The sequence below is a fragment of the Podarcis tiliguerta genome (genome assembly GCF_965153285.1).
Source record: "Podarcis tiliguerta genome assembly, chromosome: 6".
Lineage (NCBI taxonomy): Eukaryota > Metazoa > Chordata > Lepidosauria > Squamata > Lacertidae > Podarcis > Podarcis tiliguerta.
Window position 1 is genome coordinate 36,870,666 of NC_139539.1, and position 14,400 is coordinate 36,885,065.

Here is a 14,400-nt window from a genome sequence, read left to right on the forward strand (position 1 = left end):
ACTTTCAGATCTTTAAAGCCTGGTTGTTGCCCCCCCCCCCAGTGCAAATTAGAGCTGTGATTTGCAACTGGGGAGGTTTGGGGCTTGGGGGAAGCCCTCCTTCTCCATGCTCCTGATTGCTTTCCCTTGAATTTAGGTTCAACACTCAAGCCTGCCCTGAAAACATGGGGGGAACCTCACCCTCTGGGTGCTGCTGAACTACAACTCAACTGGACATACAACCTAGGGTCAAGTTACCTGCATGAGCATGAATACGTTTTCACCCTGGCCATGTTTGCTAGGGCTGATGGGAGTTGTAGGTCAGCAGCATCTGAAGGACTAAAGGTTCCTCACTCCTCAAAGTAGGCTGGTAGGAGGGAGTTCCTCTCCAAACCTTTGTTACTGCTAGGTCTATAAATTTGCATAGGAGAAACAAATAGCCTGGCATGAGGCTCAAGTGCACTGTGCAGTTCTTCTAATCATAGGTTAGACCTGGGATGGAGAACTTGTGAACCACAGCTCCTGTCATCCATGGCCACTAGCTGATAGGAGTTGGAGGCCAGTAACATCTGGAGGGTGCCAGGTGCCCCATCTCTGGGTTAGGCAAATACTTGGAGAGAAAATAGGCAATGTAAAGGACTGAATAGGGACGCGGGTGGCGCTGTGGGTTAAACCACAGAGCCTAGGACTTGCCGATCAGAAGGTCAGCGGTTCGAAACCCCGCGATGGGGTGAGCTCCCGTTGCCTAGTCCCAGCTCCTGCCCACCTAGCAGTTCAAAAGCACGTCAAAGTGCAAGTAGATAAATAGGTACCACTCTGGCGGGAAGGTAAACGGCATTTCCGTGCGCTGCTCTGGTTCGCCAGAAGTGGCTTAGTCATGCTGACCACATGACCCGGAAGCTGTACGCCGGCTCCCTTGGCCAATAAAGTGAGATGAGCGCCACAACCCCAGAGTCAGTCACGACTGGACCTAATGGTCAGGGGTCCCTTTACCTTTACTTTAAAGGACTGAATAGGCAATGAGTGAGATATTATATTGCACCCTTCCCACGGGATCTCTTGGTTCCAACTGGTTACCAAAGGCAACAGAATGAAAGAAGTTGACAAATGTTCCCCACTCTTCCTTATCTCCTGGTGATAGGGAAGATCTCCACCACTTTTCTCGTGAGTAGGCCCTTGCTTCTCTGTTCCTGGCAAGGGGACTAGCCAGCAGCTTCATGTCTTCTCCTTCCTGGGTCAGCTGCAAGAAAAACACAACTTCCTGTGGCCTCTGTGGTTAGGCTACTGAGCCCTCCACAGTTTGAGTTGTTTCACCTCCTTGATCCTCTTGCCCTAATGTGGGCCTAATTCCTGTGTCCCATAGCCTCAGTACAGTGGGAATACTGTTTCCTGAGCCTACCCTTCATATGGTCATAGAGATTGTGCCCTGTTCATTTAGCCACAACCACACTTGACCCCGAATAAGTGGCGAGTAAGGGATTTGTGCATTTCTGTCAAATGTCAGCCTTCCCAATTGTGATGTGTCCATTATATCTGGCAGCCAAAGCACTTGGTAGACATCTTCCAAAGCAGGGTGACCTTCAGTTCAACCAAAATGAAATCCATAGTTTTAGTTTCCAGGGCAGGGACCCTATCTTCCCAGAGGAACTTTGAGACACACACCTCCTCATGAAAGCTGCAGTTTCAACAATGGGCAGAAAATATCCTCCAAAGCAGTGGAAAGGTTACACAGCTTGCTCAAGAAAGCAAACGTCCCATGCGTCTGCCCCAGTGTTAATTTTAGCCTCCCCAAATATTGAAAAAGAGCACAATTTCGACACTGTGGTGGGTTGCCACATGAAATGATTATTTCAGGGTCCAAGTGTTTCAGTGTCTCGCATGGAGGCATCCAAACTTGGTAGGCAGCACATCTGGCATTAGCATGATCTTGATTTGAGGGAACGCAAGGTCCTGCTGGAATTCTAGCAAACTTTTTGCACAGTAAAGCAAAAACAGGCAAGATTTTAAAGTGTTCCATCTTTCTGTTTCCTTGAGGGAAACTCATACAACAATAGCAGGAGCAGGGATTTAAAACTGTGAGGAGAAACCACTGATGGGAGCAATCTTCATCTATTGCCCTGCTCCATTTCCTCCAGCCAGTCTGTGTTTCAACCTGTGGCCAGGTGAAAGCTGCTGGCACCAGAGGAAGAGATGAAGCATTGGAGGCTGTGCTGGATGGTACCTGCACATTTCTGAGCTCATTGCACATCACGCTGGAATGCTGGAAACAGCATACAAAACCCTGGATCACCAAGACCATGGGCAAGCTAAGAGTTGCATCCAATAATCCTCTGTGACATTATAGGACTGGAGTAGACAACATGGTGCCCTCCACACACTGTAGAGTCCAACTCCCATCAGCTACAGCGAGCATGGTCAGGGATGGTGGGATTTGTAGTGTGACAGCATTTGGACAGTACTATGCTGGCTATCCTTGTTGTAGGGGATGCTGGGGTATATCACCCCTAGCTAGCAAGGCCAGAGCTCAGGGATGATGGGAGTTGTAGTCCAACAACATCTGGGGACCCACAGGTTGAGAACCGCTGCTCCAGTGCATACAATGTGGCAAAAAAAATATGTTTATAGCAGATGTCCGTCTTTCCTTACAGGAAACTCCATAGTATTGCGGGACATGTCATGGGTATGGAGTTCAGAGGGAACTGGGGCAGCTTTGATAGTAAATTAAAATGGATTGGGTTAGATAGGAGTATGCTAGATGAAAGGTTCCTGTCCTAAATATGAACCTTGTAACAGGTATTGCTGAGCAATGATGAATGAGCTGAGGGTCCATTATATTGAACCTCTGCACCTGTGTAAAGGCCATAGACTTCTATAACTGCACCCTCCAGGTGTTTGCCTCTGCCTTTTTAGAGGGGAGGCAGGGCCCACTGTGTGACCTTGGGCCAGTTTCAGTCCCTACCTCACAGGGTTGCTGTGCAGATGAAATGGGTGGAGAACTTTGAGCTCCATGGATGAAAGGTAGGATATAAAAATGTAATAATCAATAAATAGGCATCTGCTAAGTCACTAGATAGCCTGGTTGTTGTTGTTTTTTAAAAAAAATTCTTTAAAGAGTCAGGACTTAACCGGATCTGTCATCTTTTAGTATTTGTTTGCCAAGTTGGGACTGAAGTCTCTCTAAGCCATCTGTGCACAAAACCATTAGGGGATATCCAGGCCTGGCCTGCTTCTTGAATTACTCACTCCAGCTGAGGGATGACATTTGCTCGGCTTGACTTTCCACCCAGTAACCTTTCACCCACTGAAGCTGCCTAACCTCTGCTTGACTCTTTTTTGGGGGAGAGGGTGTTAAAGGGTCTAGGTTCAAACTATCTTGAGATTTAGATAAAGGTTCCTTTGTTTGCCCAAATGAAACATCCCACCACAAAAGCCTGACCAACCGCTGCAAAGTTGGGTACTTGTGGCTAACCTTCTGCTGCATGGCAAATATTGTCACAGGGACATTTTTGGCGGTCTGAAGACTTCTCTGATTAAATTGAAGGTGCAAATTTAATCTTGTGTACCAAACAAAGGATATAAACCGGTGAGCCAGAATGTACTGTTCTCCTTTGTGTTTAAGGGGATCTGAAGTTGAGCAAATACTAAGTGGCCACATGTGAAACTGGGGGAAAGAAGTCCATTTTCACCATAGTTGAACAGTGGGTGTTCACCCCTTGATCTGAAGCCCATTCTTTTTCTACTCTGTCATCCTTTAAACTAGGCAACTAGTAAAGTGGCTCTATAACTTCAAGGCTTTTTTTGTTTTAAAAAAATCTGTTTCTTGACAAGCTTGGCATTTCTTGACAAACTGTCCAAATTTCAGAGTGTAGCAGTGGTTACAACCCATGTCTTTCTACCCTTTTGCTCATGCCCTTGGACATCATTCTCCGCATCAGGGATAGGGAGCATGTGACTCCCCTGATGTTGCTGGACTACAATTCCCACATCCCTGACTATTGGCCATGCCACCTGGGGCTGATGGGAGTTGAAGTCTAACAACACCATGAGAGTTGCAGGCTCCCCATCCCCGCTTTACACTCTAGAGCAGCCTTTCTCAACCTGTGGGTCCCCAGATGTTGTTGAACTACAACTCCCATCACCCCTAGCTAGCAAGGCCAGAGCTCAGGGATGGTGGGAGTTGTAGTTCAACAACATCTGGGGACCCACAGGTTGAGAACCGCTGCTCTAGAGTTTCCTTTATCTCTACTGTACAGTGGGCTATAGTATATTTTTGGCCAATAAGTAACAAACCTTAAACCCCAAAGCATCCCATGAAGAAGGATGTCAAATCTATCTGGCATAGCTTCAGCTCTTAGATCTACTTAGCATTGGTCTCCTAAATCTAGAGTTCCAGTAACGTAATCTCAGAGATATTGAACAACCCAAGAAGAAGGACATACTTCCTAATTGGTATTGATTTTTATTTTATTTAAAACATCACTATACTGCCCTTTATCAGTCAGGCAAGGATGGTACGCAACAAGGTAAAACAGTTCCAGGAAACTCGGCTGGTTAAAATACAGTAAAAATACACCAAGCGGTAATATCTATTAAACTGTGCTCTGCTTTTCTTGAGGTTTGAGTGGCATCCTTACTTGGACTTTTGGGACACCTTTGTTATGTTCAGTTTTGAGCTTTTTTTATATGGTTGTGTGCACTTCTCTCTCTGTGTATGTATGTGGTCCTCAACCTTCTGTCTTCAAAGTTTGGTGAAATTTTGGTTTTTATAATGGGGAAAAAATATGAATCATAGAATCATAGAGTTGGAAGAGACCACAAGGGCCATCGAGTCCAACCCCCTGCCAAGCAGGAAACACCATCAGAGCACTCCTGACATATGGTTGTCAAGCCTCTGCTTAAAGACCTCCAAAGAAGGAGACTCCACCACACTCCTTGGCAGCAAATTCCACTGTCGAACAGCTCTTACTGTCAGGAAGTTCTTCCTAATGTTTAGGTGGAATCTTCTTTCTTGTAGTTTCGATCCATTGCTCCGTGTCCGCTTCTCTGGAGCAGCAGAAAACAACCTTTCTCCCTCCTCTATGTGACATCCTTTTATATATTTGAACATGGCTATCATATCACCCCTTAACCTCCTCTTCTCCAGGCTAAACATGCCCAGCTCCCTTGGCCGTTCCTCATAAGGCATCGTTTCCAGGCCTTTGACCATTTTGGTTGCCCTCCTCTGGACATGTTCCAGTTTGTCAGTGTCCTTCTTGAACTGTGGTACCCAGAACTGGACACAGTACTCCAGTACTCCACAGTACTCCAGGTGAGGTCTGACCAGAGCAGAATACAGTGGCACTATGAGAGAGAGACATTGCACACACCTTTGTAAATCAAGAAAATCTTTAATAAAAATACATTTTTAAAAATGGACATGAAAAGGAAAAGCTTCCACAGTGCAATAGCAGATTCCATGCTTTGCCTGCATGAAGTTCTAGGTTCAATCACTGGCATTCCCACATCAAAACAATATGGGGTATCAGGGCTAGGAAAAAGCACTCCTGATTTGCACCCTTGAGGGTCCTCAGCAGCAACAGGAGACACCACCATCACTAAGTTTATTAACTCAAATTCCCAACAAAAACCAAATGGCAGGTAAAAATGATAGAATACATGCAATTGGCAAATATGACAGGGAGAGTTAGAGGATATCTGATGCAGAAGGTGAATAAAGAAAGGATAGTATTTAAAGAGTACTTGAAAAATGGTTGTGATAACAAAAATCTCTGGGCAGACCTTGAGTGATTCTTGTAATATATTGGTGACAAATAATAGAACTTTTTGTAAAGAATTGGGGGGGGGGGAGAGAGAATAACAAGGCACTGTGGGTAAAATAACAAAATAATAAACAGTACAATGAGAATAATCGGAAGTATATTTTATTTATTCCATCTTTTGTCTTCTATCTTTTGTTTTCTTCTTTTCCTTTTTTTTTGTAAAGTATGTGTATGTAGGTTGTATATTTTATATTATTGTGTATTGATGTGTAGGTTGATGTTCATTGTTCAATAAAGTTCTATTTAATATATATTTTAATATATATAATATATATTTATAAGTTTATTAATTCAAAGTGAACATTTTCTTCTTTTCTGGATTATCCAAGGTGCACCGTATGGCCATGCACCTGACTTCTGAATTTACTTAAATTGAAATAAAGGTTCTTATGAGAGCCAGTGTGGTGTAGTGGTTAAGAGCGGTAGTCTCATAATCTGGGGAACCGGGTTCGCGTCTCTGCTCCTCCACATGCAGCTGCTGGGTGACCTTGGGCCAGTCACACTTCTCTGAAGCCTCTCAGCCCCACTCACCTCACAGAGTGTTTGTTGTGGGGGAGGAAGGGAAAGGAGATTGTTAGCCACTTTGAGACTCCTTAAAGGGAGTGAAAGGCGGGATATCAAATCCAAACTCTTCTTCTTCTTCATATCCAACATTTGCTGTATTATAGAAGCCCATCACACCTCACCCCCCCCCAATGTCTTCTATCCAGGCATTGGCCAGACACAGACCTGCTAAGCTTTAGCAAGGTGTTGGCTTCATGGAAATCCCTTTTCCTAGGCATCCTAATCTGATAGTCACCTTTTGTCCTTTTTTAGTGGCAAATGAAATGTTGCCGATGTGATTCCAGAAAGCCTCATGTATTCAACAGTCACCGGGTAGAAAATGTCCTCTCTTCTGCAGGAAATACACGCTGGTGGCAATCCAAGAATGGTAAGCCTCTGCCTTGCTTAGTGGGCCTTCAAGAAAAGCAAACAAACAGTGTGGACGTGCTCTGGACAATGTCTTGGTTGGATAGCATAGAATAGTAATGATAAGTTGAGTGGGGCAAGGGTTGTGTAGATTCAGCAAACAGGGCTTGGGTTTCAGTGGATTAAATGCAAAGGGGAAATGGATGACCTGACTAATGGGAAAATCCGTTCGCAATTTTGTTTTCACAACCAGCTATTCTAAAAACTGCTCTTGTCTTTCTCTTCAGATGTGAATCCTGTCTTTCTTCAACTAGATTTGGATAAAAAGTTTCAACTTGATAGCATCTTGATGGATTTCAGGGTATGTGAATAATAACTCTTACACTATTTACTGGGGGTATAAACTTGAATTCAGATGGCCTTTGGAAGCTTAGCTGAATATTATCAGGACTCCAGATACATTACATACACCAGTAGTTTTCAACCAGTGTGCCATGGCACTCTGGAGTGCCTTGAATGGTGGTCAGGGGTGCCGTGGGCAACACTGGCCTCTGTCCCCCTTTCCTTCCCTCCCTCCTCTGATGCCCTCTTGTGTCTCTGCCTCCCAAAGGCTTGTGCAGCTGTTTGTTGCAGCAGCCCTGGCTACAAGCGCCCCAGGCGAATGGTGCCTCTAGGTCTGATTGGGGGTTCTGGTTGCCAGGAGCTGAGGCGGCATCAGAGTAAGCAAGCAAGTTGGTCAAGGGTGCCCAGCCAGCCAGTCCACCAGCCCTTGTTTTTGGGGATGGACAGACAAGTCCTATGCCCCTGTGGGGCAGTGCGAGGAGGCACATCTCTTTGGGGCAGGGAGGGATGCAACTCAGAGACCAGGGGCGGCAGCAGAGGTGCCCATAGCACTCCCAAGGAGAGAGGAGAAGAGGTTGGGGGAACACCTCACAAGGGGACGGTGTTCGAAAAAGGGTGAGAGGCTGCCAGCTCTGCAGGCAAAGGGTGACATAACTGGGTTCCTGAGCCCCAGAGGGGCACCACAGAATGGATGTAGTTGACCAAGGGAGCTGTGGATTCAAAATGGTTGAAAACCTCTGGCATACGCTATTATTGTTCTGCTGGCTTAGGCTGCATCCAATTCCAACCCATTGTTTGTTAACGTTTTCAAAAAGATACAAGGAAAGGAGGAAAAACCTACATTAAAGAAACTGCAGATTTTCAAGAAGAAAATCAATTGTTAAGTTCAGAATCAAGCACAACATTAAGCATTTTTGTTCCATGTACATTTGCACCAAGTATATTGTGATGTGTTAATTTTAATTTTATGGGGGAGAAGGCACAATAACACTGAGGGGCACTGGAAAAACCCTTATGTCAGGTCTGACTATTTATCCATTGAGCCCATGTCATCTATTTCTTTGGCAGAGATCTTCCCAGTCTTCTTTTATGTGAGCCTTTTTTACCAGAAGTGTGAACTAGGGATTTCACTTGGGATGGTTTGCATGCTCTGCCTTGGAGAAATGCCCTGCTCCTTTGAAGTATATCTTATTTTGGCATGTCCAGTCCAGTCTGCTTTGATACCTCTTTCCCTCTGTCCCTCCAGAGTCCTCTGCCCACTGGCATGGTGATTGAGCACTCTACAGACTTTGGCAAATCCTGGAAGATTTATCAGTACTTGTCCACAGATTGTGCCACTTCGTTTCCACGGATCTCTAGAGGTCTCCCTCAGACCTGGCAGGATGTGCGTTGCCAGGACATCCAGACTCAAGCACAGAATGGGGGAAAGGTATAGCAAATGTGATGCTTAATGGATTTCACCAGACTTAAGACTTCTAGGACCTAACTAGTTTGACAGCAGCCATCCCCAGAGTGACTTTACTGCACTGTGAAGGCACCTGGCTTCCACTCTTCCAGGTGCAGATCAACAAATGCCAGAGGGCCCAGCAAGCCCTTTTTGTGGAGAATAGGTAGCCCCTTCCAATCTATCTGCTCTAGGGCACAGAAGATTTCAGGTCTCTGGGGACAATTTCTTAAGAGACATGCTTGAGCTCAGGAATCCACCCCCTGTCTTGGAAAAACTGCCCTCTGGTGCATGTGGGGAAGCTGTTGAGTAACATTAATGAGGTGATATTCTGTGTTAGAGATGCTTTCCCTCCAGCAGTGGGTGTGGCAACCCACTTGTCAAACATCTGACATCATAGCAACACCAGGTGATTGTCAGGTAAATCTTCCTATGTACTTATCAAAGTTGGCCTGTAGGGCAGGGGACAGATCTGCCCGCCCTGGGGGGTGGGGTGGCAAAAAGGTTCCCCATCCATGTTCTAAATCATACAGGGAGTCTATCTAGACAAGGCTTCTCACTCCAGAAGTTATCGCATAATTCAGCCTGGAGGAGCTGCACAAGTTTGTTTAATATGCAGTCCCACAAGTGCTTTGTTTCAGTGCTTCCCTTCCATGTGAGTAATGCATGAAGCAGGCTTGTGTTATGGCTTTCTTTAAAAGGAAAAAAGTATTGTGGTTTAAATCTGTTTCATGGGATTTTAATTGCTGCTGCCACTTTTTGGCAAAGAGAGGGAGGGAGGAAGTATCACACAACCCTCCTTTGGTGGGTGAAGAGACTATAGTCTTCCTTGTAGTAGTAATTGGGTGCAAAATCGCCATTTTAGTGCTAATGTAAATAAGCATTTGCCTAACTGGGAAGTGCCGTTGATAGCTTTTAGAATGACAGGATAGAAAATCCCATGCTTTGACTGCCATCATTTTTTTCTCCTCTGTTCTTCTAAGGTTGAGTTCAACCCCATTGGTCTTGCATCTGGGATGAGGACACCTGAAAGCCAAAAAATCAACAGTATGTACATATTATTTGTGTCTGCTGGGGTGGGGTAGGGGAAGCTTTTGGGGGATTTCAGGGAGCAGAACTTGTTTAGGCACCCAAGTGGCTGGTTTATAAAATCCGGTGCCTGAGCTCACTTTCCTGCTCCTCCTTCCGCATCCCCTTTCCCTTGTTTGTCCTATTTTTTAGATCATCAGCCTGAGGGCAGGTCTTAGAAATGAGCTTTGTAAGCTGCTCTGGGAGCCTTTTAAGCTAAAGAGCAGGGTGAAAATTATTTAAATAAATTTGACTCCTTCATATTCCAATGGGGTCAGTGATTTAAGGTTCCTGTGTCTTTTGTGCTGATCTGCATCTGACTCCAGTCCTGACAGCCTCACTCAGACTTTTGGTGTGCTCCTCAGTGCCAGGTGGCAAGTGGTGCGAGCTTTTTAAAGGTCCACCTGGCCTGGCAGGTGCCAGTGATGTTTGGTCCTGGGAGGCCCAGGCACTTGCCCAAGGATCACAGTTGCTGATGCTGGGCTCAGTTTGTTAAATGTGGTTATTGGGACCTAACAGTTACATTGTTTGTACTTCCATGTATTAAGAGGAAAACCACATCCAACGGCGTTCGCATCTCCCTTTCTCACTTGGTCCTTGTCCCAGGAGCTAAAGGCTTTAGGTCCCATCTCACTGTGTGTGTGTGTGTTTCCCTTTGTTTCTCTTTCTCTTGTCTCCAAAAGATCTGGGCCAATTCACCAACTTGAGAATCAACTTCACCCAGCTGTCGCGTCCTGTGCACCAGGGGTACCGCACGCCCAGTGCCTTCTATGCCTTGAACGAGATGCAAGTGAAAGGGAGCTGCTTCTGCCATGGACATGCAGACCGCTGTGCTGCCCTGGACGCTGCTTCTGCAGGACACAATGTTATGGTGAGGGTGAGGACGGGAAAGGTTGCTACAGATCTATGTATATCAGTTCTATTCTTCCCAGTTCTATTCTTAGATTCTCGCAGGCCTGCTCTGCAACCTGACCTCTCTTGACGGTTAAATTTGTCCTTACAGGTTTGTAGCGATACACCAGAAGCCCTCTGTGCTTTTGGAAAGCAGATAGTGTTTCCTTGTATTATGCAGAGTGCAAGTGACCGAGATGATAAAGGTCTTGCCATCTTCTCTGCCTTAGCCACAAAAAGAAGGTATTTGGCATAGCACAAAGGCCAACCAGCCTGCTTCAAATTGCATTTCTGGCTATCTTTAAAAGGTCAATGACCAGCTGTCTTTGGGCTTAGTAAGGCAGCTACTAGCTTCTTTCTAACTGGGCTTCTGGGGCTGCCCAGAGGGCTGAAAGGGAGGGCAGAACAGAGAGTGGTGTACATGTTCTCCTTTGCACATCCTTCATTCTGTAGCTCATTTTCCCTCCTCATTGTAAACATCATAGCTCCTCATCATAGCTCTTGGAGAGGAGAATGGGCAGAAGCAGAGAATGGGGATGGTGGAGAAAACCATTTTGTTCACATCTTGAGGCGAACCTATCCACCATTTCACGGTTCACACCAAATCACAGCAGAACGCAGCAACTGTTTGAAACGTGCACTTCTCTGAATGTCGCAAAGCTGTTTTCCAATCAAAAACCACCTGCAAAAAGGCACATGCGAGCAGAAAGTGTGCCTCAGACTTGAACATATTAGTGAAAATAATGTACCAAAGTGCATTATTATATTAGAGAAAATGCAAGCATGTGCATTATTAGACAAAATGAGGGGAAATGCACACAAATATGTGCTTTAATTTTTGTGTGGACTTGAAAGGAAAATGCATTGTTGCAGAAATGAGGGAAACTGAACCTAAGACTGGGAAAAAGAAAGAGCAACTGAGACAGAATCACCCCTGCCTAGCAAAAAGGACTTGAGAAAGAAAATAATGCTCTGTCTCTGTGGTCCCTTCAGATGGGATATGGCTCCATTGGGGCACAGAGGAATGTGTGCAAAGGGCAGATGAGAGGGAGTTTTCTCTTGCTTTTGTGCACAGGAGAGTGCAAATAATATTAGCCAAACAAAGTGACAGGCTTCTTGCAGGGGGGAGAGGGTGCCTCAGTACACCCCCACACCTTGATTTATAGGTGGTTTGCATCTAGATAGAAAAGCAACATGGTTTCCTTTATTGTCTGGCCTGGAGCAGCTTGGACTGAACAGGAGTTTCCAGACAGGAACTTCAGAGTTAAGCCTGAACTGTGAGAGGCAGCACACACAAAGAAGAGGGATTACACAGTATGGTTTTTTAAAATGGTAGCCGTATTCACTCTGATAAGCTTTTCAGCCCTGGGAGTTGCAGGGATCATCAGTATGGTCTTTTCTTTTCTTTTGCTTCTGATATAAAGTGCTCTGATTTGGCACGAATGCAGAAGAATATGTCCCTCCCCGCAATCAGAAGAGACACAATGTGAGAATTCATAGCATACCGTAGAAGAGCAGGCTGATCTATGTTACCCGCAAAGCAAAGCTTTCTTTGCATCTTCTAGGTGAATGGACAGTGTGTGTGCCAGCACAACACTGCTGGAACAAACTGCGAACAGTGTGCGGCTTTCTACAATGACCATCCATGGAGAGCCGCTGAAGATGGCAACCCCAACGAATGTCACAGTACGTATGCCTCTATCCAACTTCCTAGGGAAACAGGCCGCACTTTAACTGAGCAAAGCTGTCTTGGAGAGATAACTGGAGTTTATAAAATGCAGTGGAACCTTGGTTTTCAAATGTAATCCATTTCGGAAGTCCGTTTGACTTCTGAAACATCTGAAAACCGAGGATCAAAGGGCTGTCAGCAAGTTCAACGGGGGAAATTGAGAAACACTCCTCGGAAGCCGTTCTACTTCCGAGGCGCGTTTGAAAACAGAAGCATTCACTTCCGGGTTTTCGATGTTCGGCTTCTGAAATGTTTGGCAGCTGAGACGTTCGAAAACTGAGGTTTGACTGTACATACTTTGTTCATTGTAGCCACTGGAAATATTGTGGTTTCTCCAATGCTTTTTTTATCTTGGGGGGGGGGGTGCAGGGGTAGACATACCCCTAAACATTTTGTGAATCTTTGTACTTTTGTCCATTAACTGTATTTAGTTTTCCCGATTTGAACTGTAAAATGGTGATTTTCTTGAGTCAAAATGAGGGGAAAAAAGTACTGGGTTTCTCATCAGTTATGGGATCTGCAGATTCCTAAAAGGGTGGAGGTGATCAGGGAAAGGGGAAGCTGAGGTAAGAAGTACAGGAAGGAGTCTTTAAAAGAATCTACTAGCAAACATTTTTTAAAAGGCTGAGGCAGATGAGAGGAGAGCTGTGATTTCCATTTGCAAAGAAGCTAACTCTTTCTTGTCAAACTACCTCCATCAGTTTGGAGAAAACAGGCAAGTTTGGGGAAATTGCCGTGTGTGTATAGAACAGTGCTGGTGAATTGATGTTCCCTAAAGTCCTAAACCTTGCACTCTGGCTGTTTTGCATGTTCTGTGTGGGCCCACAATGTGATAAACCTTATGGATTTATACACTTGCTGTAGAACTAACTGAAGAGGGAGGCCCAAGCGCCACCCAGTGGTGAAGTTGAAAAGTATAGGCACTATTGTTTTCCTTGAACTTCGTTTCAGAAATGGCTTTGTCTCTTTTCTCCTAGGGTGCAACTGTAACGGTCATTCTAACAAATGTCATTTTGACCCAGCCGTGTACCAAGCCAGTGGGGGTGTGAGTGGGGGCGTTTGTGAAGACTGCCAGCACAATACGGCAGGGAGGAACTGTGAACATTGCAAGACCAAGTTTTTCCGTAATAAGCGTTTTGAACTTGATCACCCAGAAGCTTGTCTCCGTAAGTGGGTGCTTAAGCATTTTCTTCATGAGTTTTTGCATAATCTTTTTTAAAAGATAATATTTGAATATGTAGTCTGCCTTATTCCAATGGTAGAGAGAATTCCCCTGTAAGATTGGTGCTCAAAAGAAACATTTTCTGTATTTTAAGTTGACTCTGAAGTGTAGATACGCCTCCAGATTCTTCACCTCCTTCCTTGTGTCCCATCTTTGGAACTCACAATTCTTTTTCTGAGTCTCTATTTTGGTAACTGGAGGAGATGATGAGGCTTTCCTCTTGCTCCCCCCTGAACTAGAATCCTCAAGTTCCAAGTGCATTTTCCTATGCATTTAAAAGGGAGGAGCAGTAAAGCTGCCTTGCAGCTGACCAGAGAAAAATGAACGGGCTTGTTTTCCGAAATCTTTTGTGCCAATTTCAAGTGAGAGAGAGGAATCCTGAATGGGCAACCCTGTCTGCAAATGAAGAGTGGGAGAAAGAAATGATGAGGAACAAGGCAATGCTAAACCCCTACACAAAGCTCAGATTTTGATGACACCTTTTTGCTTTGGCCTGTACCTTTAAAATTTGTTGATTCCATGTCTTCTCTTTTTAGCTTGTGAATGTGACCCAGATGGCACTGTTCCTAACTCCAGTTGTGACTCCCAGACGGGCCGCTGTGTCTGTAAGGACAATGTGCAAGGAGGCCGTTGTCATTTGTGCAAGCCTGGATTCACCCAGTTAACCAACTCTAACCCCCAAGGTTGCAGAGGTTAGTCAAATTTCAACCACGCCAAGCTAGATGTGGGCATGGTGGAGATAGCCACCTCCTGCTGTTTATTAACAATCAAACGTTTATTTCTTTGGGAGGGCCCTTTATACACTGTGATAGAGATAGATAAATATGTAGATTAAAGCTATCTAAACTAGTAGCGATCACTACATCCCATTACAATTCATTCCATACATGAAAACTGTACAGTGGGTGAACAAATTCTTCCCTTGTGTTTGTTTGGAACCTATAGCCATTCTCATGTTTTGAGAGACAAGCATTTCTTTCTCCACTGTTCCTAATTT

At 45.0% G+C, this 14,400-nt stretch overlaps 1 protein-coding gene and 1 long non-coding RNA gene across 3 annotated transcripts in view; both read left to right on the plus strand.

Annotated features, from left to right (window-relative positions):
• The window catches only part of LOC310679408, a 279,663-nt gene that overhangs the window by 114,312 nt on the left and 150,951 nt on the right, over positions 1-14,400 (plus strand). The gene's annotated exons all lie outside the window — the stretch shown is intronic.
• Positions 1-14,400, plus strand: part of LAMB3 (laminin subunit beta 3) — a 53,031-nt gene that overhangs the window by 17,994 nt on the left and 20,637 nt on the right. For both annotated transcript variants that reach the window (XM_083444249.1, XM_083444248.1), the window contains 8 exons: positions 6,615-6,729; positions 6,995-7,068; positions 8,296-8,478; positions 9,477-9,540; positions 10,245-10,432; positions 12,018-12,138; positions 13,159-13,347; positions 13,940-14,095. In XM_083444249.1, the coding sequence (XP_083300375.1) occupies positions 6,615-6,729; positions 6,995-7,068; positions 8,296-8,478; positions 9,477-9,540; positions 10,245-10,432; positions 12,018-12,138; positions 13,159-13,347; positions 13,940-14,095 (1,090 nt within the window). The remainder of the gene's footprint in view (positions 1-6,614; positions 6,730-6,994; positions 7,069-8,295; positions 8,479-9,476; positions 9,541-10,244; positions 10,433-12,017; positions 12,139-13,158; positions 13,348-13,939; positions 14,096-14,400) is intronic.